The 24,156-nt window shown below is 44.1% G+C and overlaps 1 protein-coding gene across 1 annotated transcript; it reads left to right on the top strand.

Moving 5' to 3' along the window:
- The first annotated feature begins 4,443 nt into the window (after positions 1-4,443).
- On the top strand, positions 4,444-22,534 carry LOC115138285 (transcription factor E2F2-like). Its single transcript, XM_029674981.2, has 6 exons — positions 4,444-5,255; positions 17,628-17,730; positions 17,980-18,199; positions 18,487-18,766; positions 19,487-19,721; positions 19,993-22,534. Exons 1-6 carry the CDS (start codon positions 4,986-4,988, stop codon positions 20,265-20,267), a joined length of 1,383 nt encoding a protein of 460 aa, XP_029530841.2. The 5' UTR covers positions 4,444-4,985; the 3' UTR covers positions 20,268-22,534.
- Positions 22,535-24,156: the final 1,622 nt, after the last annotated feature.

Here is a 24,156-nt window from a genome sequence, read left to right as displayed (position 1 = left end):
TCCCACTTACTGGCAAATGATGATCTGATTGGTTAAAATACCAATTAGTGGAAAAAGATCAGAATTTCGCTGCCTGTGTAACACAGCCATTGTGTGTGTTGCTGCCTATGATGGGCTAATGGCTGTGCTAGATGCCATATTTGGCCAGCAGGTGGAATGGTAGGCTAAATGAATTGTCCAGATTATAGTCTCTTGTCACTTAGCTCTCCAGCCCCCAGGAGCACTACATCCAGCAGTTTATGGCCAGCATGGGGATCTAGTAATAAAAAACATACAATTAGTTGATTTTTAAAAAAACAACTTAACAGCTAAACCTAGACAATCTTTTACTTTTTTTGTGATCACAATTTGATTTCATTTCCATTGACAGAGGAGTACAGAGAAGACAATAATGAGTCACGCTAACCATCTGTCATCCCCCTCCCTTCCCCTGCCCACACTCAGTCATGAACTTGAATGCAGAAGAACGACAAGAGAAGAAGTGTAACGCTCGGTAAATGAGACACAATTGAACTAGCTTAAATGTGTTGAAACAGTTCTGTAGATAGTATCACTCTTTATGCGTTATGTGTATATAAAATGCCTCACTGAACCACCAGGTGGTGGTACTGTATTTCCATGGCATTTCGGTGTATGCTGTAGACTTGTAGACGATCTGATAACTGAAAGTGTTCTCAGATATACACACTGCTAGTGAATGAACGACACATAAATACTAATAGTGAATGCGACTAGCTTTAGCTAGATAAACAGAGCAGGGGGGATGTAACGCCAGGTGCTATACATACATTTTTGTAATATAATTGAGCATGAATTGATGTAAGCCTGAGAGACATGAGAGACCTGCTGCTTTGTTGGCTTTGTAACACATTTCAGAATCGCCGTGACCCCAACCAACCTCACTACTCACTGGACCCTTATGATCACTCGACTAAGCATGCCTCTCCTTAATGTCAATATGCCTTGTCCATTGCTGTTCTGGTTAGTGTTTATTGGCTTATTTCACTGTAGAGCCTCTAGTCCTGCTCACAAAACCTTATCCAACCTTTCAGTTCCACCACCCACACATGCGATGACATAACCTGGTTTCAATTATGTTTCTAGAGACAATATCTCTCTCATCACTCAATACCTAGGTTTACCTCCACTGTATTCACATCCTACCATACCTTTGTCTGTACATTATACCTTGAAGCTATTTTTTCGCCCCCAGAAACCTCCTTTTACTCTCTGCTCCAGATGTTCTAGACGACCAATTCTCATTGCTTTTAGCCGTACCCTTATCCTACTCCTCCTCTGTTCCTCTGGTGATGTAGAGGTGGATCCAGGTCCTGCAGTGCCAAGCTCCACTCCTATTCCCCAGGCGCTCTCTTTTGAAGACTTCTAAATGAGAACTTGATCTCAACTTGCCTACCTGGTTAAATAAAAGTGATTTATTTTAATTTTAATTTTTTTATGGAATTCATCAGGCCAACTGCATATAATAGAGCTTGACAGCACCTGTTTGTGTCTATTAGCTATTACTGCATTGTCGGAACTAGAAGCACAAGCATTTTGCTACACTCGCATTAACATCTGCTAACCATGTGTATGTGACAAATAACATTTGATTTGATTTGATTTTGATTTAATTTGGACCCCATATTGTGAGGTATTTCACACTATCATTATAGGGCCAAAAGCAAATGGGTACAAACACAGAAGCAGATTAACAGACCCTCACTTTGCGGGGAGCAAGCAACCCAGCATGCTGACTGGATCACAGGCACACACACACACACATGCATGCATGCACACAGAGACACTCAGACACACACACACACAAACACATGCATGCACACAGAGACACTCAGACACACACACACACACACAAACACATGCATGCACACAGAGACACTCAGACACACACACACACACACACACAAACACATGCATGCACACAGAGACACTCAGACACACACACACACAAACACATGCATGCATGCACACAGAGACACTCAGACACACACACACACAAACACATGCATGCATGCACACAGAGACACTCAGACACACAGACACACACACAGTTTCAATACAGAACCTGCCGCTGTTTATAATGTAGTAGTTTCCTCTTGAACCATTTGGCTGTAGTTTTGCTCCTGTTTACAACAGCCTATATACAGTGCATTCGGAAAGTATTCAGACCCCTTGATTTTTTTACACATTTTGTTACATTACAACCTTATTCTAAAATGTATAAAATACATTTTTCCCCTCATCAATCTAGACACAATACCCCATAATGACAAAGCGAAAATAGGTTTTTAGAAACGTTTGCAAATGTATTCAAAATAAAAAACAGAAATACCTTATATAAATATGTACTCAGACCCATTGCTATGACACTCGAAATTGAGTTCAGGTGCATCCTGTTTCCATTGATCATTCTTGAGATGTTTCTACAACTTGATTGGAGTCCACCTGTGGTACATTCAATTGATTGGACATAATTTGGAAAGGCACACACCTTCTATATAAGATATGGAGAAGGGTACCAAAAAATGTCTGCAGCATTGAAGGTCCCCAAGAACACAGTGGTCTCCATCATTCTTAAATGGAAGAAGTTTGGAACCACCAAGACTACTCCTAGAGCCAAACTGAGCAATCGGGGGAGAAGGGCCTTGGTCAGGGAGTTAACCAAGATCCTGATGGTTACTCTGACAGAGCTCCAGAGTTCCTCTGTGGAGATGGTTGTCCTTCTGGAAGGTTCTCCCATCTCTGCAGTACGCCACAAATTAGGCCTTTATGGTAGAGTGGCCAGGCGGAAGCCACTCCTCAGTAAAAGGCTCACGAAAGGCCGCTTGGAGTTTGCCAAAAGCCACCTAAAGGACTATCAGACGATGAGAAACAAGAATCTCTGGTCTGATTAAACCAGGAAACCTGGCACCATCCATACAGTGACGCATGGTGGTGGCAGCATCATGCTGTGGGGATGTTTTTCAGCAGCAGGGAATGGGAGACTAGTCAGGATCGAGGGAAAGATGAATGGAGCAAAGTACAGAGCGAACCTTGATGAAAACCTGCTCCAGAGCGCTCAGGGCCTCAGACTGGGGTGAAGGTTTTCCTTCCAACAGGACAACGACACTAAGCACACCGCCAAGACAATGCAGGCGTGGCTTCGGGAAAAGTCTCTGAATGTCCTTGAGTGGCCCAACTAGACCCCGGAGAAACCTGAAAATATCTGTGCAGCAATGCTCCCCATCCAACCTGATAGAGATTGAGAGAATTTGCAGAGAATAATGGGAGAAACTCTCCAAACACAGGTGTGCCAAACTGTAATCGCTGCCAGAGGTGCTTCAACAAAGTACTGAGTAAAGGGTCTGAATACTTATGCAAATGTAATATTTCAGTTTGATAAAAATGTATAAAAACCTGTTTTTGCTTTTTCATTATGGTGTGGTATTGCGTGTAAATTGATGAGCTGTAATGTAACAAAATGTAGAAAAAGTCAATCGGTCTGAGTACTTTCCAAATGCACTGGAGGAGTTTCACCACATGCATGGGAAAGTCACTGCAGTGTGTCTGCCAACTACAGCAGGCTAGATGTATGCACAATTAGCTAATTATACAAACACATCACCAAGGCCATTATCAACTCGTTGATATGAGTTGCCCATTTCTCAACACATTTGTCTCACTGTATTTATTGAGCGCTGTAAAGCCAACTCCTATGGACTTTGCCATGTTCATCGTGACAATGAGTATAGGAGATGTCAGGACAGAACAAAGATCTGGGATCAGACTAGCAATAGGACTTCATGTGAAATTTGCAGTATAATGAAGAGGGGTATTCCTGTGTCATATCTGGAGGCTTGTGGGGGTCAATCGGGAGTGGGGGTGGGCATGTCTTCAAGGAATGATTCCTTTTCTCTTTGTGAACTAGTGAGCAGCAGATGTCATTTGAAATTAACATCTTTATCATCAAATTGCTCACATAGAACTTCACTTGATTGTTTTATTGATTTATACACTGTTTACTAAAAGGAAGGCTGATTTGATTCAGATTAGTTTTATTTACAATGAGATATTATGAGGGGGGTCTATAATAACATCAGGGTTGACTAGGCCTACATAATTGTACTCTATAGAGAAGAAATAAAATAATATTTAGATGCATTTGCTCCTCATGTCGTACTGCTTATCAGTAGGTTATAAAATCATGTTATTATTTAGCCATTTCGAATCAAAAATGTTAACTTTGTCCCTAAAATGACCTCACATAGACATACTATTCCTTTAAGGCTGGGTACGCCCCGCGCCAACTGTTTTATGCAAATATCTACGTAATGTAACAATTGAATTCGCTGTGGACCAATCAAAGATGCGCTCTAACCGCGGGAGATCCAAATTTCGCGGGACGAAATTTGGCGCTAAAAAGCTGTTCTTCCGAACTCCAATTCCCTTGTGTCAAGAGCTAAGCTTTTGAGCTGGACAGAGAACCCGACCGTGGCAGTAACTTCTCTACGGAACATCTGAAGAATACTCCTAAACCTTGTATTTCTGAAGGATTCTGCTTCTCAAGACGTAAACGTCAAAGTTTGCCCATTCTGGACTTGCAAATATACTTGTGTTGTTTATTTATTTAGCTATTAAATCATTAGCTAGCTAGGCAAAGTCTACGTTTTCTCTCAACTGGACACATCAAGGATAATATCGGTTGCAATGCAAGTCGTTTAATTTCAGAAACTACTCAAGCAAAGGATATCTCTGGTGATCATCTATTTCACTTATGCATTTTGCACATGAACTAAATAGTATTTTTATGAAATTCTTCGGACATTTGTCAAACTAGCTACGAATTGTGAGACATCGCTTCCACGTCGTATCGGAAACTCCAACTCCTTTCATTCACTGTTGTGAATACAGTTTTCTGGAATATTTGAGTTTTGCTAGTAGCTAAACGTATTTTAATTTGAACACAGTCGTTATTTAAATTTACTAAAATGATGCGGCTGCCCAAAGGCGTTTCTCCTGCGTCTGGCCGAGGTGCTGTAGGAGGAGGACTGTCGTGTTCACAGAATAAAGTTTTGTCTGGAGTGAAAACAGAATTCTTCAGCACCGGGTTATGCAGTTCACCGATGAACTCGGTACCGGCAGGATACTTCACCCAAATCTGCAACACGACAGCGGCCGAACAAAGGGTGAACTGCCTCTATGCAACTCCCCATGGACCTGAAGCTAAACCCATCAGATCATCCTCCGGCAGACTCCCGGTAAGACTTTTAAAAAGTTAAGAAACGTACCAACAATCGATATTACTGTTATCTACTTGATAATTAACGTTACTGACTATACAATACGTCAAATTATGGGCAAAATACTCTTAAATTCCACCGGTATGAATATATTTTTGTCGGAGTTGTGCTTAACATTTAAAAACTGTCAAGCACAAGGTGATTTCTTATTCTAAATGTCAATTTATGGTTCAAAAAGTAAGAGAGAAGAATAACAAATAATTAAATGCAGCAGTAAATAACAATAGCGGGGTTATATACAGGAGGTACCGGTACAGAGTCAATGTGCAGGGGAACTTGTGTCCAGGTAATTATGTACATGTAGGTAGTTATTAGATAACAGAGAGTAGCAGCAGTGTAGGGGGGTAAAAGCTGTTTAGGAGCCTCTTGGACCTAGACATGATGCTCCGGTACCGCTTGCAGTGTGGTAGCAGAGAGAACATTCTATGACTAGGATGGCAGGAGTCTTTGACCATTTTTAGGGCCTTCCTCTGACACCGCCTGGATGGCAGGAAGCTTGGCCCCGGTGATGTACTGGGCCGTACGCCCTACCCTCTGTAGCGCCTTGCGGTCAGATGCAGAGCAGTTGCCATACCAGGCAGTGATGCAACCGGTCAGGATGCTCTCGATGGTGCAGCTGTAAAACTTTTTGAGGATCTGAGGACCCATGCCAAATCTTTTCGGTCTCCTGAGGGGGAATAGGTTTTGTCGGGCCCTCTTCACGACTGTCTTGGTGTACTTGGACCATGTTACTTAAACCTTACATGAACGGGGAGATGCACCATCTGGACAGGGAACTTGTTTCATAATGCCCAATCAGCCAATGCAAGTCATTTGCTGAAAAATGCGATTTAGCTTAACACATTGTTTAGCCATAGCCCCCAGCTGTCACTAACCAACCAAGCCAGGTCATATACACACCCGGTTCAACCTGTTTGTGTCCATCCACAAAGGTCACAGGTCACAGCTGGACAACCACTCACTTTTCTTGGGAGTTGACATAATTTGTATGTTCAAACATGACACACACACACACACACAGGGAGATAATGACATGTTGCTGATTAACACACACACACACACACAGGGTTCAGTATGTGCGTCCAGGCTGATATTGTCTTCAGGACTAAATATTGAGGGGAGCACTACTCCTGTGCTTTGCGCTAATACAATGGCATTAACTTGGCTAGTCACATGTCTGGGCTACTGCAATTTCCATTGTGTATTACTCGCCATTGTCCTAATGTCTACTTCCTATTCTAGGCCAAGTCTGACCAAGATGCTAGGTCAGGCGATCAGGGTATTCATCGCCCCTCTCTATCCTACTGTTAGGATTAGGACCATGAGCTTTTAATGACCAGGAACATTTTGTTATAAAACTAGTTACTGCTAGATTACAACTAGTTATAGCCTATAACTGGGGCCCAGAGTTTTTCCTCGTCGGGTCAATTAGTGGTCAGAACTAGGGTCACAGGGTTATGGTAAACAATAACTCTATCCTGACACAAGTTATGATTAACAACAGAATGTCAGCCTCAGCAGGCAATAATTTCCTTATATTGTCCGTAAAGCACAGTGGGCAGAGAGGCTATACTTGCCCTGGAGACATGGTAATGATAATTGTGTCAGAAGAAGTGGTAGAGCAGGACATCCTCTTGCCATGCCTTGTTACTCGTAAACACTGAGTTACACTGTGAAGGAGCCATTATCCTTCTCCCTGCTGAAGTCATTCTCATTGAGAAAATGGGAGTAGAATTAATCTCAAATCTGGGTCACTCACAGATACTTATATAATATATGTCATTTAGCAGACACTTTTATCTAAAGCAACTTACAGTCATGCTTGCATACATTTTATGTGTGGGTGGCCCCGGGAATTGAACCCACAACCCTGGCAGTACAAGCAGCATGCTCGGTCAACTGTGCCATACAGGACCACTTCACAGATTGTCATGGATACTTACAACTTGGCAGAGACTAACAACTGGTCAAACGGCATACTAGTCATATTCACCTTGATATTGTATTAGGGCACTCCTACACTCAAGTGGAAGAAAAATCTAGAGTTAATTAATATTTCATTATAGATAACCTGAGATGATATATCCCCACTGTGTCATATTTATAGTGGTTGCTGCTATGATGTTTGAATGATTGGCGAGCTGTGAAATACTGTGTTTTCTGTGAGGATGATGCTACAACTAACTAGAATGTTTGACAGAGTTTTACTCCCGAGTTGAAAAACAAGACAGAAGGTCAAGGAGTGCTCTCTGGTTTCAGTTTGACACATACAGTTCCAGTCAAAAGTTTGGACACACCTACTCATTCAAGGGTTTTTCTTTATTTTCACTCTTTTCTGCATTGTAGAATATAGTGAAGACATCAAAGCTGTGAAATTACACATGGAATCATGTAGTAACCAAAAAAGTGTTAAAACAAATCTTCAAAGTAGCCACCCTTTGCCTTGATGACAGCTTTGCACACTCTTGGCATTCTCTCAACCGGCTTCAGCTGTAATGCTTTTCTAACAGTCTTGAAGGAGTTCCCACATATGCTGAGCACTTGTTGGCTGCTTTTCCATCACTCTGCGGTCCAACTCATCCCAAACCATCCCAATTGGGTTAAGGTCGGGTAATTGTACTGTACTTTTGTTTGTACTTCTGTTTACTTCTGTTTCTCCCATGTGTAACTCTGTGTTGTTTTTGTATCACTGCTTTGCTTTATCTTGACCAGGTCGCAGTTGTAAATGAGAACTTGTTCTCAACTGGCCTACCTGGTTAAATAAAGGTGAAATAATTAAACCAAAAACATATTTTTTTGTGGAGGCCAGGTCATCCGATGCAGCACTCTGTCACTCTCCCTCTTGGTCACATAGCCCTTACACAGCCTGGAGGTGTGTTGGGTCATTGTCCTGTTGGAAAAACAAATTTATAGTCGGACTAAGCGCAAATCAGATGAGATGGCATATCGTTGCAGAATGCTGTGGTAGCCATGCTGGTTAAATGTCCCTTGAATTCTAAATAAATCACTGACAGTATCACCAGTAAAACAACATCACACCTCCTCCTCCATGCTTCACGGTGGGAACTACACATGCGGAGATCATCCGTTCATGTACTCTGCGTCTCACAAAGACATGGCGGTTGGAACCAAAAATCGGACATTTGGACTCATCAGACCAAAGGACAGATTTCCACCAGTCTGTCTATTGCTTGTGTTTCTTGGCCCAAGCAAGTCTCTTCTTCTTATTGGTGTCCTTTAGTAGTGGTTTCTTTGCAGCAATACGACCATGAAGGCCTGATTCATGCAGTCTCTTCTGAACAGTTGACACTGTAAAGCATTTATTTGGGCTGTAATTTCTGAGGCTGGTAACTCTAATGAACTTATCCTCTGCAGCAGAGGTAACTCTGGGTCTTCCTTTCCTTTGGCGGTCCTCATTAGAGCCAGTTTCATCATAGCGCTTGATGGTTTTTGTGACTGCAATTGAAGAAACTTTCAAAGTTCTTGAAATTTTCCAGATTGACTGACCTTTATGTCTTAAAGTAATGATGGACTGTTGTTCCTCTTTGCTTATTTGAGCTGTTCTTGCCATAATAAGGACTTAGCCCTATTTGGTAAAAGACCATCTTCTGGCCTAGTGGTTAGAGCGTTGGACTAGTAACCGAAAGGTTGCAAGTTCGAATCCCCGAGCTGACAAGGTACAAATCTGTCGTTCTGCCCCTGAACAGGCAGTTAACCCACCGTTCCTAGGCCGTTGAAAATAAGAATTTGTTCTTAACTGACTTGCCAGGTAAAATAAAGGTCAAATTAAAAATTAAAACAACACAACTGATTGGCTGAAACGCATCTATCTTCAGAGTTCGTACTGTTAGGTGACCTAAACTGGCATATGTTTAGCACCCCGGCCATACAAATTATCAAGGAACCTACCAGGTACAACCCTAAATCTGTAAACATGGGCACCCTCATAGATATCATCCTGACCAAATTGCCCTCTATATGCACCTCTGCTGTCTTCAACCAGGATCTCTGCGCTTACTGCCTCATTGCCTGCATCCGTAAGGGGCCCGCAGTCAAACGACCACCATTACTGTCAAACGCTCCCTAAAACACTTCAGCGAGCAGGCCTTTCTAATCGACCTGGCCCGTGTATCCTAGAAGGATATTGACCTCATCCCGTCAGTAGAGAATGCCTGGTTGTTCTTTAAAAGTGCTTTCCTCACCATCTTAAATAAGCATGCCCCATTCAAAATATTTTAGAACTAAGAACAGATATAGCCCTTGGTTCACTCCAGACTTCACTGCCCTTGACCAGCACAAAAACATCCTGTGGCGTACAGCATTAGCATTGAATAGCCCACGCAATATGCAACTTTTCAGGGAAGTCAGGAACCAATATACACAGTCAGTTAGGAAAGCAAAGGCTAGATTTTTCAAACAAATTTGCATCCAGTAGCACTAATTCCAAAAAGTTGAGACACTGTAAAGTCTATGGAGAATAAGAGCACCTCCTCCCAGCTGCCCACTACACTGAGGCTAGGAAATACTGTCAGCACCGATAAATCTACGATAATCGAGAATTTCAATAAGCATTTTTCTACTGCTGGCCATGCTTTCCACCTAGCTACCCCTACCCCGGCCAACCGCTCTGCACCCCACGCAGCAACTCAGTCAGGATCACCACTTTATTGTAAGAATGTGAAATGTCAGAATAATAGTAGTGATATATTTCAGCTTTTATTTCTTTCATCACATTCCCAGTGGGTCAGAAGTTTAAATACACTCACTTAGTATTTGGTAGCATTGCCTTTAATTGTTTAACTTGGGTCAAACGTTCCGGGTAGCCTTCCACAAGCTTCCTACAATAAGTTGCGTGAATTTTGTCCCATTCTTCCTGACAGAGCTGGTGTAACTGAGTCAGGTTTGTAGGCCTCCTTGCTTGCACCAGCTTTTTCAGTTCTGCCCACAAATGTTCTATAGGATTGAGGTCAGGGCTTTTGTGATGGCCACTCCAATACCTTGACTTTGTTCTCCTTAAGCCATTTTGCCACAACTTTGGAAGATGCTTGGGGGTCATTTTCCATTTGGAAGACCCATTTGCAAACAAGCTTTAACTTCCTGACTGATGTCTTGAGATGTTGCTTCAATATATCCACAATTTCCCTTCTTATGCCATCTATTTTGTGAAGAGCACCAGTCCCTCCTGCAACAAAGCACCCCCACAACATGATACTGCCACCCCTGTGCTTCACGGTTGGGATGGTGTTCTTCGGCTTGCTAGCCTCCCCCCTTTTCCTCCAAACATAACAATGGTCATTATGGCCAAACAGTTCTATTTTTGGTTCATCAGACCAAAGGACATTTCTCCAAAAAGTACAGTCTTTGTCCCCATGTGCAGTTTCAAACCGTAGTCTGGCTTTTTTATGGCGGTTTTGGAGCAATGGCTTCTTCCTTGCTGAGCGGCCTTTAAGGTTATGTCAATATAGGACCAATGCCATACAACACTCTTGTTCGTGGCCTCCAACTGCTCTTAATGCTAGTAAAACTAAATGCATGCTCTTCAACCGATTTCTGCCCGCCCGCCTAGCATCACTAGTCTGGACGGTTCTTACTTAGAACTATTGTGCTTTCTAGGGAGTTTCTAGGGAGTTTTTCCTAGCCACCGTGCTTTTACACCTGCATTGTTTGCTGTTTGGGGTTTTAGGCTGGGTTTCTGTACAGCACTTTGAGATATCAGCTGATGTACGAAGGGCTATATAAATAGATTTGATTTGATTTGATTTGATTTAGAATATGTGGACAGGTACAAATACCTAGGTGTCTGGTTAGACTGTAAACTCTCCTTCCAGACTCACATTAAGCATCTCCAATCCAAAATTAAATCTAGACTTTGCTTCCTATTTCGTAGCAAAGCCTCCTTCACTCATGCTGGCAAACACACCCTCGTAAAATGGACTATCCTACCGATCCTTGACTTCGGCGATGTCATTTACAAAATAGCCTCAACACTCTACTCAGCAAATTGGATGTAGTCTATCAACGTCGATCCTTTTCTGTCACCAAAGCCCCATATACTACCCACCACTGCGACCTGTATGCTCTCGTTGGCTGGCCCTCGCTACATATTCCCCAACGCCAACACCTCCTTTGGCCTCTTTTCCTTACAGTTCTCTGCTGCCAATGACTGGAACGAATTGCAAAAATCACTGAAGCTGGAGACTTATATCTCCCTCACTAACTTTAAGCATCAGCTGTCAGAACAGCTTACCGATCACTGTACCTGTACACAGCCCATCTGTAAATAGCACACCCAACTACCTCATCCACATATTGTTATTTTTGTTGCAATTTTGCACCCCAGTATCTCTACTTGGCCATCATCTGCACATCCATCACTCCAGTGTTAATGCTAAATTGTAATTATTTCGCCACAACTATTTATTGCCATACCTCCCTAACCTTACTACATTTGCACACACTGTACATAGATTTTTCTATTGTGTTTTTGACTGTACGTTTGTTTATCCCATGTGTAACTCTGTTGTTTTTGTCGCACTGCTTTGCTTTATCTTGGCCAGGTCGCAGTTGTGAATGAGAACTTGTTCTCAACTAGCCTACCTGGTTAAATAAAGGTGAAAAAAAAGGAAAGAAATTCCACAAAGTAACTTTTAACAAGGCACACCTGTTAATTGAAATGCATTCCTGGTGACTACCTCATGAAGCTGGTTGAGAGAATGCCAAGCGTGTGCAAAACTGTCATCGAGGCAAAGGGTGGCTACTCTGTAGATTCACAAATATAAAATCTATTTAGATTTGTTTAGCACTTTTTTTTGGTTACTACATGATTCCATATTTGTTATTTCATAGTTTTGATGTCTTCACTATTATTCTACAATGTAGAAAATAGTAAAAAATAAAGTACTGTAGGTTTCGATGACGTGCTAGCTACCCCCTGATCTCTCTCACCCCCACACATCACTACCTCATGTCATCATTGCCTATGCCCTCACCTCTCTCTGGGACTCCCATGGTGAGCTTCTATTCAGGCTACGGCTCAGGGTACTTTGCCCCTTGTTTACACTCAGGCCAAAAGCTCTCTTTCTCTGTTATCTTGAGTTCCCTCTTCTCTTTTCGGTCTGCTCCCTTCCCCAGTAGCATGGGGAATGGGACTGTCTTTTTTTTATGTGTGAGGGACATAGGCTAGCTTGGTGTTGAATGGGTCTTTTTGTCACACATATTGAAACTCTTCCCTGTCTTGGAAGGTAGGTTCTACTTAACTGAACCGGTGTTTGAAGAGCGAGAAGGTTTACACACACACACACACGCACGCGCACACACACCAGTAGCTAGAAGTGAGTCTGTTGAAAGCATTTGGTTCATGTGACACAGATTTGTGAAATGCCTCTGGAGGGAAAATCCAGTCATATCTGTTGAAATGGCGTGAGTTAAGAGGGGTGGAAGGACAGCCGAACTTGCATGCACGTTTAGGGTGAGGACGCTTAGTCGCCGTCTTAGAATGAGGCAATAACGGCTGTGGGTTGCGACATTGTGACGCAATGTGTCATGGAGATAAAGAACAGGGTTGTGAAGGAGGGACTCTGTGTATTTTAAATACGTTTATGTAATTTGGCAGACACTCTTGTCAATGTAAGTGCATACATTTTCATACATATTTCTCGTACCGGTCCCCTGTGGGAATCAAACCTGCCACCGGTGCAAACGCCATGCTCTACCAACTGAGCCACACGGGGGACCATGTAAATGTACTTAAGTAGAGCGCCAGCAATGGCCTGCTAATGTGTTGACAATTGCTGTAGTTAGCTGTTCACTCACTATGTTTGAGCGTGACATTGTTTCAGCTTGATCTATTGCGTGCGTGTGCGTGACGTTATGTTCTGTATCTCTCTGTACATAACTTTGCGTTGGAATTTGGTGGTTGAGGGATTTTTTTTTTTTTTTTTCTTTTTTTTTTTTCTCTCGCCTGTGGTATGCTAGCTGACATAGGCCTTGTATTTTCACACGCCAAAAGGCGAAGCACTGACTCCCCGGTCAAAACCTCACTACAAACACAAATTCACAGGCCTAAGCCGGGCCCCTGCAAAACTGTGGTGAAATGTTCAAGGGGAGGCCCATTCGAGTTAGATACAATGCAAGGTGGCCATTTTAACCACCACATGGGCTTTATTTGACAGGTTGCATTTTAGACTCTTCTCCAGAAGATGACACTGGTCACATTTTAATCCCTGAGGTGGTGGGGGGGGGGGGGGGGATTTTAAGAGTGTGATCGGTGCTATCTTTTCCTCAATCGCTCCTCTGGTTTGCCACTGAGACATTTCCTTCCTCTTTATTGGTCAAAAGGAGAAGTCATGCCTTAATGCAGGTTGAACACGTTAGAGGGGAAATTTTTAATATTTTTATTACAAATGTATTGTTTTTGTATTTACCATAGGTAGTAGGCTTACTGGTAAACTACTAATGTCTGCTTTACCTCCAAGTTGGCGTAACGAAAATCTTAACCGATGCGATTGTGTGTGAAAGACAAGTACAGTAATTAGACTATAATCTAGCCTAGGCCTAGTAATAGCAATATATAGTAGCCCCTGAAATGAACGTGTGTGTGTGTGCGACGGGTTAGACAGGTTCTCTTGTTGTCTTTCCCTGCCACCTGCTGTGTGTGGCTGTGCCATATGTCACTGACAGACAGGTGGACATGTGGTGGAGGACAGAGGGACAATGTCATCCTTTAACCCTCTCTCTCTCTCTCTCTCGTTCAAATCCACATGCTGCTCACATTCTCAAATCTCCTCTCAGATCTACTGTAGTAAAGTATGGTTTACTAAGGGATAGGAGTTTTTATTTTTTTTATTTAACCAGGCAAGTCCGTTAAGAACAAACCCTGGCCAAACCCGGACGACGCTGGGCCAATTGTGCACCCCCCCCCCTTAGAAAAAAAGAGAACCAGTGCAATTAAAACCATAGGTGATAGTTAAAACGACAGTAGTTAAAACTACACATTTGTTTAATTCTACCCTGTAGTCTGTGTGTCTAGTTGTACTGTAATGACTTTACTTCGTACATCAGGTCCATTGCAGCGTCAGATCATGACATGCGTCACAGGTTATGCCGTGGTTTGATTTGAAGCTTGTGGACATGTGGCCTTCGCGGCACATGCTGGGTTGTGTCTGTAGCCACACTGAAGCAGAGCAGAGTCTGATTTGACAGGCCCTCTCTCCAACTGTGATCTGGCGTGTGTGTGGTTTGTAAAACAAGAGATTATGGGGATATGGAGGTGTGTGTGTGTGTGTGGGGGAGGGGGGGGGGTAACACCACTTCCCTCTCTGTCTTCAACCAGCAGTACATGCGGTACCCCAGGGCAGATGTTCAATGTTCTGCTTGGTTCCCCCCCACTGCCACTGAGTTGATTATAATCTGGTCCTAATTTAGTGTGTTGGAATGGAGTGGGGCATGCCATTGCTGCAGTATGGGGGTGTTCTAAAATCCTAGTAAGATTTAAAAAAAAAAAAAATTTTACCTCCCATTTTTGGACTCCATCTGCAGTCCTCTTCCAGCAGCACCTTCCGTTCTAACCCGACATCTTTCAGTGCAGGAGATACGCGCTCGTTTCACAGTGAAAATAACATGGAACACATCGATCGAGTCCATACGTCCTATGTTGGAAAACGTTTGGAAATTAGAAGTTAGATCTGTTAGACTTCGGGTTGTGGTTTTAATTTCTCTGTTTCAATAGCCTTTACACTTCTCCTTGGTTCAGTTTCGGTTCGAGTATAAGAAAATAGTCACTGATTTCGGTTTCTATAAAAAAAAGTTACATTAAATGCATTATGTGGGTTGTATGCTGTAACGACACCGAATAAAAACAATTGGGCCTAATAAAAGTCACATGATGGTAGTCACTGCCCATGATTGATTATCAGTTCATTTAACCATCATTTACTCACATTATTTTACCTTAACTTTTTGTAGAGTTGCTGCCTATGCCGTCTGACAAAATCACTATTTCGTAGTACTTTAAAGTAGAAATGGCATGATGACTGTGATCAACCAACTATCAATCACTTAGATCATGTATTTTTCAGGTAGAGATACCTCGAGATGCAACTGCTCTCTATCCATCTCGATCGGCATTCTCCTGTCTCTTTTTAGGTAGCGGGCATCTTTTTTTTTTTATATACACAGAACGGTTGGCGCTCAATGGATTATGGTAATTCTAATAATTACCACGTTTTCTGCGCTGAACTCTGTAGATAATTGGTCTGTTGGAAACAACTTCCTACTACTTCGCACAGTTCAGGCTTGATCTGTCTACAGAAACTGCGCCATGTGTGCATTGAGCTCACAGAGAAATACTGAACGAAATGGAATTCAAATAATTGAACCAATGTCAGTCAATTAGTTGTTTAAAAACCGAAAAATATCCTACATTTCCGTTAATCGCTCAGCACTAATAATCATTACACGACTTTAAAGGAGGTCATTTGATGCAAACATATACTGTAAGTAGGTTCTACCTTTTTCCATGGTATAAATTACATTATCACAATCGCTTGCTTGCCATACTAGTCTGTACAACAACGGGAGTTAGCCACAACCAAGCTTGAGGGACAATGTTGATTGGCAGGTATCATTTCCACTGAGGTTGCAAGGTTAAAATGGGAGGTGGGATCAGATCTGCACAGCATTGTCTAATAGAGCTCGCCGGCTTGTAGTTCTAAAACCCGGAAATAAGTTACCCCTAGTTCGTCCAGCCATCCCTGAAAATAAGGTCTGAGGTTAACACAGGCTTATACATTTTGTTCTATGAGATAATAGCAGTCAGTTAAAATGACTGTAGCATAGTGGTGAATACGTGTGATGCAAAATCAGAGGTGTGTGTAGGTGGTCTTATTTATTTGTGTGCGTCCATAAGATTGTGTATGATAGCAGTGGTTAATCCTAGTGTGTGTGTGTGTGTTGGTCACCTACTGATTGAGGCCTCGTGCAAGGGGTGTGAGATGTGATGGTTGGGAATGTGGCAGGCTGCCTGTGTTCTTTTAAAGAAAAGAGGACAAAAGGACGAGTGAGGGGGGTCATGGAGGGGAAAAGGGAGGAGTGAGGGTGGGGGGCAAGGGAGGAGTGAGTGAGGGTGGGGGGGCAAGGGAGGAGTGAGGGTGGGGGGCAAGGGAGGAGTGAGGGGGGCAAAGGGAGGAGTGAGGGGGAGCAAAGGGAGGAGTGAGGGGGAGCAAAGGGAGGAGTGAGGGAGTCATGGGGGGTAAAGGGAGGAGGAGGGGGTCATGGGGGGGGTAAAGGAAGGAGTGAGGGGGTCATGGGGGGGGTAAAGGAAGGAGTGAGGGAGTCATGGGGGGTAAAGGGAGGAGTGAGGGAGTCATGGGGGGTAAAGGGAGGAGTGAGGGGGTCATGGGGGGTAAAGGGAGGAGTGAGGGGGTCATGGGGGGGGTAAAGGGCGGAGTGAGGGGGTCATGGGGGGTAAAGGGAGGAGTGAGGGAGTCGGGGGGTAAAGGGAGGAGTGAGGGAGTCATGGGGGTAAAGGGAGGAGTGAGGGAGTCATGGGGGTAAAGGGAGGAGTGAGGGAGTCATGGGGGGTAAAGGGAGGAGTGAGGGGGTCATGGGGGGAAAGGGAGGAGTGAGGGAGTCATGGGGGTAAAGGGAGGAGTGAGGGGGTCATGGGGGAAAGGGAGGAGTGAGGGGTCATGGGGGGGAAAGGGAGGAGTGAGGGGGTCATGGGGAAGAGGAGGGGGGTCATGGGGAAAAGGAGGAGGAGAAGAAACAGGGGGATGTGGTCAGTGAGTGGCGTTTGGCGGGCAGTGGGGCGGTCCCACACACACACTCCCCTCATTAGAAGTGCTTGAATGTTATGGCCTTTGTGACAGTTCTTGAGACCACCACCACAATTACGACTTGTCGCTTTTCAACAGCCACAATTAGCATTAGCATACTGGCAGCACAGATCTCACACCACAGTGGACGGGCTGGGCTTTATTATATGGCCTGCTACCATCCTATCCTCATGATCTACAGCTCTATAGGACATAGTTATATGACAAGTGGACTTGTTACGCATTCAAACTGGGGAATGGTTCCAATAGACTCCATGCATCCTAACAATCCGTCCTTTCACTTGTTCACTCCCATTTGAAAGGAAATGAAAGGTTGGAGATGTATAGTGCAAGACTCTCTAGCCCATGCCTACGTTGTCGAATCCAGTGATTTGAAATGTGTGGGGAGTAGTGAACGAGTGCAAACTTCAGGAGAAAGAAGATATTATTGGGACACGTAGCTTGAGAAGGAGTGTCTTTAACCCCTTTTTTCCCCTCTTCTTTGTGCCCCCCCCAGGCCAAGAGGAAGCTGGACCTGGAGGACCCTCTCTACCTCCCAGACTTCAGGACCCCCAAAGGAAAGGGGGTTGTGGCCACAGCCAGAATCCCTAGTCCCAAAAGTGAGTGTCTGCATCAGTGGAAAAAAAAGACCCCCCCCACTGTCTCCATTACCAAATAAGTGACAGGTTGCATAAAGCCAGACAACATAATCATCCATCCTTTATACTTAAAACACACAAGCTACATGTAGATCTTTTCCAATCCATAATATTGAGTTCACATATGTCTATTCCACATGTTATTGAATACGTAGACCGTGCACAAATCCACTCTCTTACCCCATCCCTTGTATGACCCTTGACCCTCAGCGCCCAAGTCCCCCGGTGAGCGGACGCGCTACGACACCTCCCTGGGTCTGCTGACCAAGAAGTTTGTTGGCCTGCTGAGCGAGTCACCTGACGGCGTGCTGGACCTCAACTGGGCCACCGAGGTCCTCGAGGTGCAGAAGAGACGCATCTATGACATCACTAACGTGCTGGAGGGCGTGCAGCTGATCCGCAAGAAGTCCAAGAACAACATCCAGTGGATGTGAGTAGGACACTTAGGACAAGTACATTTAAGGACAAGTCCACACTTAGGACAAGTAACTTCTCATTCTTCGGCTGTAGGAGGTGGGCCCAATTCCATTGTCAACTCCGTAGCGCAATATTGATAGGTCCACCTTGCTCTGTAATCTAAAGACAATCGTTTTTTAAAGTTTTTTTTTAACGTGTTGATAGATCATGGTCAGGTGAAGTTGGAACTATCTATACCATGATGTACAATGTATGTACTCTGTGGTGGCTCATCATAAAAAATGAAAACCATTTTATTAGGGTGGGTGGCGTGTTCGAGGGCTCGGCCAGCAGCGGGGAGAAGTCTCGCGCCCTGAAGAAGGAGCTGGGAGAGCTGGAGAGTGCCGAGAAGGCCCTGGAAGACCTGATCACGTCCAGCAGCACCCAGCTCAAGGAGTTGACCGAACACGGGGACAACCAGGGACAACTAGGTTACGTCACCTACCAGGACATCAGGTCTATAGCCAGCCTGCAGGACCAGACGGTCATCGCCGTCAAGGCCCCGTCAGAAACCAAGCTGGAGGTGCCTGAGTCCTCGGAGGTGAGTGGTCATCTAGTCGTCATAGATGGAGAGCTGGGTAGTGTTCATTTGGGCACACCGTACTGGACAAGTTCAGTTAGTACCTGACCGTTTGGAAAAAACAATACAGCTGAAGTACAGCTTAAACAGACATGGAAAAAGGACACAGTGACCGTTCCAAGGATTGCCTTATGTGTAACCTTTATTTAACTAGGCAAGTCAGAGGAGATCAAATTCTTACTTAGTCTGACGGCCTACCGGGGAACAGCGGGTTAACTGCCTTGTTCAGGGGCAGAACGACAGATTTTTTACCTTGTCAGCTCGGGATTCGATCCAGCGACCTTTGCGGTTGACGGCTTACCGGGGAACAGTGGCCCGACGCTCTGACCACTAGGCTACCCGCCGCCCCTATTACTTGGAGCAAGTGACATGGGTGTGCACGTTGTGCCTGCTCTGTGGTTGCCCCATTGGACAAGTGATATTCCATTGGTGATAAACACCAAAATTACAAAGAATTCCAGTAGTCTTTACATTTCTGGGCAGGTCATCATAACCTAAAAAACGAATGACCTGCCCAATGGGCGGGAGCCTTTCAGCCAATCCTCTTGTATAACAAAAGACAGACTCTTTACCCTTCTGACATTTTGAAACCGAGCCCATTCATTTACCAGTCCTGCCCACTATCCCTCGCTTCCCCGTAGTGCGTCATTGTTACAGCTCCCTGTTGTCCTGTACCCACAGGGCTCCCAACAGATCTACCTGAAAAGTAAGAACGGGCCCATTGAGGTGTACCTCTGTTCCGAGGAGGGCCTGGAGGATGCCAGCCCCGTCAAGAACACCACCACCCCCAGGAAAGACGACCCTCATCACCCCCTGGGTCACATTGTCTCCCCCTCCCTCGCCATGGCACCACCACAGTACACCACTATGAAACAGGAGCCCCAATACACTGACGTCAAGCAGGAGCCCATGGAAGGTAAGCTGAACTGGGGGGGGGACTGACTGTGTTGTCTTGTCTGATACAGCTGAGGTCTATTCAATGATGTGAAAAGTTCTGAATGTTGCAGATAGCAGCAGAATTTAATAGACCTGATACGATTTCCAATTCTACATGACAGACAGTCGTAGCTGTTCTGCACAATACCTTTCTATCTGAGCGTCCTGTACCGTTGCAGCCTCCTCTAAACAGTCCTGTGTGTTGTAAGGGGTGTCCAGTCACTAACACACCTTCTCCTCCCTCCCTACAGCTGAACTCTCCAGACCTGCACCAGTATCCCTCCCCAACACCACCAACCCCACCACCCTCCTGGACGTAGAGGGCCTCCTGGGCCTGCCCCCCAGCTTGCTCCAGATGACCGAGGACCAGCTCCCGGGCCCCGGGTTCACCCCCGACCCCAACACCCCCTTCGTCAGCTTCTCGCCGCACCTCGACCACGACGACTACCTCTGGGGGCTGGAGGATGGCGAGGGCGTGTCCGACTTCTTCGACACCTACGACCTGGGAGACCTGCTCCAGAGCTGAGGGAGGGAGAGGGCGGATGTTATAATAGCTAGGGCTCAGAATATATATAATATAGGCTATAACTGGTCAAGGGGAAAACTCCTGTCCCTATTCATGAAGGAGTAGTGTCCTCTGTAGAGGTATGGGGTGAAGGGGAAATGCTACACTATGACGCCATCAACCTTTGCTTTAGCCATGTCTGTTCCGCGTTAATGATTTGTCTAAAAACGGGCCCTTTGTGGCTGTTCATTTGTATATACATGTGTATAGTTTTTGAGTTTGGATTTAGGTTAGTGCCTGGATTGACACTGGTCTGTGTGTTTTGTGTGCGCTGTGTGTGTCCAGCTTATGAAGCTCTCAGCGTTGTGGTTTGTGTATTGGTATAGTGGACAGTTTGTTGTCCGTCTCGTTTCTATTCTGTGTGCTGTGTGAAAAATGCTATGTGCTGTTTGAAAATATAGACACAGCGCATTTTTTTTTAATGCATATCTGATGACCAGCAAAAAAAATCAACTCGGGCATTTTGGGTTGGGGGTGTTATTAATAACTCTCAGGATTTCTTTGTGACTTCAAAAGTCTAAATGTTTATAGTGCGCATCTTTGGCCATTAGGGGGCAGCATTGTATTATGTCAGCTGTAAACTTGCCAGCTTTTAGAAGGTTGAATCACTCACTGTATGTTTTAAAAACCGAAGTGAAACGGGGAGGTACTACTGAATGTCGCCAATAAAGAACACCGATTTCATTTGTCCGCTGCAAAACGTATTCAAATATTATGCCCTACTGATCACGACCCAGGTACCAAACATGGAGTCTGTGGCGCTAACGTAACGTGCCGTTTCAACGAGGTGTTTCGGAAGTATGGTTAGAGTGTAGTTGTCGGGTATTCCCAAGACATCTGTTTTACATTGGGGACCTGACCTGGTCACTACATCTAGCCTCAAGCTTTATGGAAGGTCAGGTGGTGATGTATTCTGTCTCCCATGCCAGAATGTGTCCACATCTAATCATAGAGCACAGGTGTCAAACTCATTCCCTGGCAAATCTGCAGGTTTTTTGCTCCTCCCTTGTACTTGATTGATGAGTTAAGGTCATTCGTTAGGAACTCCCCTCACCTGGTTGTCTAGGTCTTAATTGGACACAAATTGAAAGGCAACAACTCAAACCAACAGACACTCGGGGGGCCTCCATGAAACGAGTTTGACACCCCAGTCATAGAGGTTAGTTATAGAAGCGGTTCTGGACCCATAGCCAAAAGACACAGAAGTTGCATCCCAAATTGTGCCCTATACAGCGCACTGCTTTTGACCAGAGGTCATAGGGGATAGTGTGCAATTTTTGGGATGTAGTCAAGTGTCTTTTTTTTTTTGGTGACCTGATATTATCGATCGACATATTGATCCCTAGTCTATATGTGACTGGCTAGAGTATCACGCTTTGCTCTTGTGAATCGGCAGCTAGGTTTCACATCGGGAAGCTTCTCTATCACTATCATTTGATAGTGTTTCTGTAGTATCTAGAATTCGTAGTAACAAATGACCTTATATTTCCAAGGAAATTAATAATCTAGTAAGGATGATAATACGCCACAACATCTGGGTGTTTTGACTAGAGGGCAATTTTAATTTCCCACTTCTTTTGAAACTAGATGAAGTCTTTGATTTAAATGGTGGATTGTGTGTTGAAACGCTCGCCATGCACCCATAATAGGGAACAAAGAGCACTTTGTGTCTTTTCCTGTTTTTATATATATTTTTTTTTAAATGAAGGCTCGGCCCCACGTGTGTGGTACTTTAAACCTGGGAGAAAGAGCCGAAATTACACGCCACGGTCAAATTTCTCCCTCTGTCTTTTAGACTGGGCTGTGTTCGCACCGAACTGAACAAAACACATCTCAAGATGTTTTTTGAGCATGAATTCCGTGTTGGTGCATTTTCTGCCTCTTCCCCAATGCGGGTTAAGTCAATTGTCCTGTCCTAACAAACTTGAATATTTTGTGTGCGTGTGGTTTTATTTGTTTGTGTGTGTGTGTGTGTGAAGGTTGGGAAATGGGTGTTTTTTTTAAAGTTGTAGATTTGTAGACAATTTTTTATTTTTTTAATGTTTTATTGTGCATAATTTTTTTGTAACTGTACAGAATTGAATTTGTATTTATAATTCCTGAAATAATTTGTTTTTAATACTGACCATTGTAAAAGAGCAAACGTCTCTGTTTGACATGCGGCACTTAATATTTTGTATTATTGTGGTTGGTTTGAAAAGAGTAAAGTATTAAAGCCATGGTGTAAACTTGTGATTCTGTCCATTTCCTATGACATCATTCGTTGATTCCTCATGGCAAGCAGCAGTTCTCCAATGTAGGTCAATGGTAGATACCTCCATTGTTCTCTTCTGTCTGGAAATCGGCAAACTCCGTTCCAGGGTGTGCTTGGTCAAGTCCGATCGTAAACCAAACTGTTTTCTTAAGAGTGAGTTTATTAGAACCACTTATAAAAAAACAATTCGGGTTTATGAACAAATAATCCTGTTCAGACTTGCTTCAAATTAATCCTCAAAGCAGAGAATTCTGGCTAATATGGTAACAGATTCAAACACAAACCTCTGTGTCAACAGACTTGAATACAAATGTACCACAATAATGCTGCAACATATACAGTATAGCTTTCTTAGCTAGATTCTAGTTGGGAATCCCTATCCAATCCGACCTGTGTTTAGAATCTGGCACAAGGACTGAGGACATGTCGAGGCACATTGATGCAATGAATTGTGACATTCCCATGGCTTGACTGAACAGAGCAACGTGAGCAATGACAATCACACCGAATGCAGCTATAAACTTACACCACCCCGACAGGTGGACAAAAAAACAAACATAAAAAGCCACGGTCCTTCTTTGGACTTCGACGGTTGTCAGGGGCGACCTGTAGACAATAGATAGTGGATGAAGCTAAGGTCAAGGAGTCAGGGGTTAGGGGTCACGATGGAACTGGACACAATGGAATTCTCCAGCCACGGTAGCCAAGTAACCTCAGGCCAATAAACCTTTCTTTCACGGCAAAAGAAAGCGCTAAGATGTCGTGTGTATTTGATTGGTGTCGTTCTAAGTGGGCAGAGACCTAACCGCTGTCGTTCTTTCTCCGAAGATGATGAAAAGCGTCAAAGGATAGAAGTTCAACTTAAAATGCTTTGTTTCTCTTGGAAGGGAAGCACAATCTAGCCTGAGCCACCTGCCCAATTGAATGGCTGGCAGCTAGTCGGACAGCTAACGAAACAAGTCCTGGCGTGTTTGTCCCATTGGTGTGCAATGGAGAGGATGAAGGGAGAAGGAAAAGCTCCCAGAAATAAACAGTGATTCTGGAAGGAAACTTATTCTGGTGGTCTCATTCACCAGTCGTGTCTTATAGGCCTTTGTGAGTATGAGAGGATAGTAGGAGAGGCTAGAAAGCTGGCTGGCATCGGAGGCCAGATAACTCGGGGGAAAGTGCCCTTCAAGCGTGTGTAGATAGAATTTTGGATTCAACGGCTCTATTTTGACATGAAGACGGATCAGAGTAACTGGAAGAATGGAATATCACACAGTTTCCCACAAGTACTGTATGTATCATTATTAATAGTTGAATCCCAACCAGACAAGTATTCGCCCGCAGCCTAGGTGTCTATGATTAGGTTATGTGGCTGGTGAATACTGAGCGTAACTCTACGTGTTTAACAGGTTGTCAGACACCGCAAAACCCACAGGCTCGTCTGACATACAACATGCCTCTGTTCTCCCTATGCCCCTGGTAACCTGCTCTATAAGCCGTTAAAATAAACAGGGTTTCCCGCAGGCCTGTCACAGGTCACACTTTAAAGGCTGAGTCTGTGATTTTATTGTATTTTTAATTGAACCTTTATTTAACTAGGCAAGTCAG

This window comes from Oncorhynchus nerka, linkage group LG12 (assembly GCF_034236695.1).
Source record: "Oncorhynchus nerka isolate Pitt River linkage group LG12, Oner_Uvic_2.0, whole genome shotgun sequence".
Lineage (NCBI taxonomy): Eukaryota > Metazoa > Chordata > Actinopteri > Salmoniformes > Salmonidae > Oncorhynchus > Oncorhynchus nerka.
Note: the sequence above shows the minus strand (reverse complement) of the source record. Positions and strands in the feature narration are given on the sequence as shown.

What these genes read in the sequence shown, in the direction of transcription:
- LOC115138285 (XM_029674981.2), top strand. Translation starts at nt 4,986, where the DNA reads ATGATGCGGCTGCCCAAAGGCGTTTCTCCTGCGTCTGGCCGAGGTGCT. An exon ending in CATCCTCCGGCAGACTCCCG is followed by an intron (nt 5,256 to 17,627) that starts GTAAGACTTTTA and finishes TGCCCCCCCCAG; the next exon opens with GCCAAGAGGAAGCTGGACCT. An exon ending in AAGAACAACATCCAGTGGAT is followed by an intron (nt 18,200 to 18,486) that starts GTGAGTAGGACA and finishes CCATTTTATTAG; the next exon opens with GGTGGGTGGCGTGTTCGAGG.